The following is a 1158-nucleotide window of genomic DNA, read 5'->3' on the forward strand; positions in this document are numbered from 1 at the left end:
AGCCGCACGAAAGGACGGAGACCACATTGCTATTATAAATTCTAAGCTTTAGCTTCTGGGAATATTTATTATTTCTTCAAACATTTCTAAGGTAGCTGAAAGCAGACCCAGCCAATACCATTCGGCACAGTATATCTCTTTCGGAATTTGCATCTTGCGTAAGAATGCTGCTGAGATACATGAACTCTATCACTTCCTCAATTTCCTCGTTGTTAACCAAAAGTCCTTCGGCTAAGTCAGGTATGACTGCATTCGACATTGATTTGGTCTTGTTAGCATTTATGGAGAGTCCGACAGCATTTTCCATACGACCGAGTTCATTAATGTTGCGTTGCATATCTTCTGGGTCGTGGGTAATAAGTGCAACATCGTCATCGTGATATCATGATATAGCGCTTTAATTATATTTACAATTTTGGTCGGAATTCCATAAAGCACTAAAATCTTCCACATGGTTCCGTGATGTATCGAGTCGAAGGCTTTGAGCAAATCTATAAATACTATATGTAGCTGAACTTGCCATTCATTGGATTCATCCAGCAGGACTCTCAGGCTAAATATCAGGTCACGACATGATCTATTCTGGCGGAATCCGTGCTGCTCTTCTCTCGAAACTTTCTCCACTTTACTCTGAATCCTGTTAAGAATTATTTCGCACGGTAAAGCAATAGCTCTCAAATTATCACACTTAGTCTTTTTTCCTTTTTTGAAGAGTTTTACAATTACTGCCTTCGACCACTCACTAGGGACTTTTTCTTCATCCCAAACATGGGAAAGAAGTTCAAATATGGGTTCGGTTGATATACTTCAGTAATTCTGGTGATATGCCATCATTGCCTGCAGCCTTTCCGTTTTTCAAAGTCTTTAGGGCCTCCTTGACTTCACTAAGCATGAGAGGTCCGGAACATATTCCGAGATCGAACAGTGGTTCTTCAGGGATATTTAAAGTAGTTGTGGGAGGTATCTGATTTAGTACCTCGCTAAAATGCTCTTTCCAGCGTCGGACTATGTCATCAGTCTGGGTTAATAAGATGCCTTCTTTGCTTTCAACTTGGGTCGACGACGCCTTTGAAATACCCGCTAACTGCTTCGTTATGGCATACACAGTACGGCTACCTCCCCGTCTAGCGACTGCCTCAGCCTGTTCGGCCATAGATT

The 1158-nt window shown here is 41.7% G+C and overlaps 1 protein-coding gene across 1 annotated transcript; it reads right to left on the bottom strand.

Moving 5' to 3' along the window:
- Positions 1-781: 781 nt before the first annotated feature.
- Positions 782-1153, bottom strand: LOC148943756 (uncharacterized). The gene has a single exon (XM_089101229.1). The coding sequence runs from the start codon at positions 1151-1153 to the stop codon at positions 782-784; it is 372 nt and encodes a 123-aa protein (XP_088957355.1).
- Positions 1154-1158: the final 5 nt, after the last annotated feature.

Source organism: Artemia sp. Qi Xiang Cuo, chromosome 15 (assembly GCF_049724085.1).
Source record: "Artemia sp. Qi Xiang Cuo chromosome 15, ASM4972408v1, whole genome shotgun sequence".
NCBI lineage: Eukaryota > Metazoa > Arthropoda > Branchiopoda > Anostraca > Artemiidae > Artemia > Artemia sp. Qi Xiang Cuo.

Coding starts and splice junctions, on each gene's coding strand:
- LOC148943756 (XM_089101229.1), bottom strand. CDS start 1,153: ATGGCCGAACAGGCTGAGGCAGTCGCTAGACGGGGAGGTAGCCGTACT.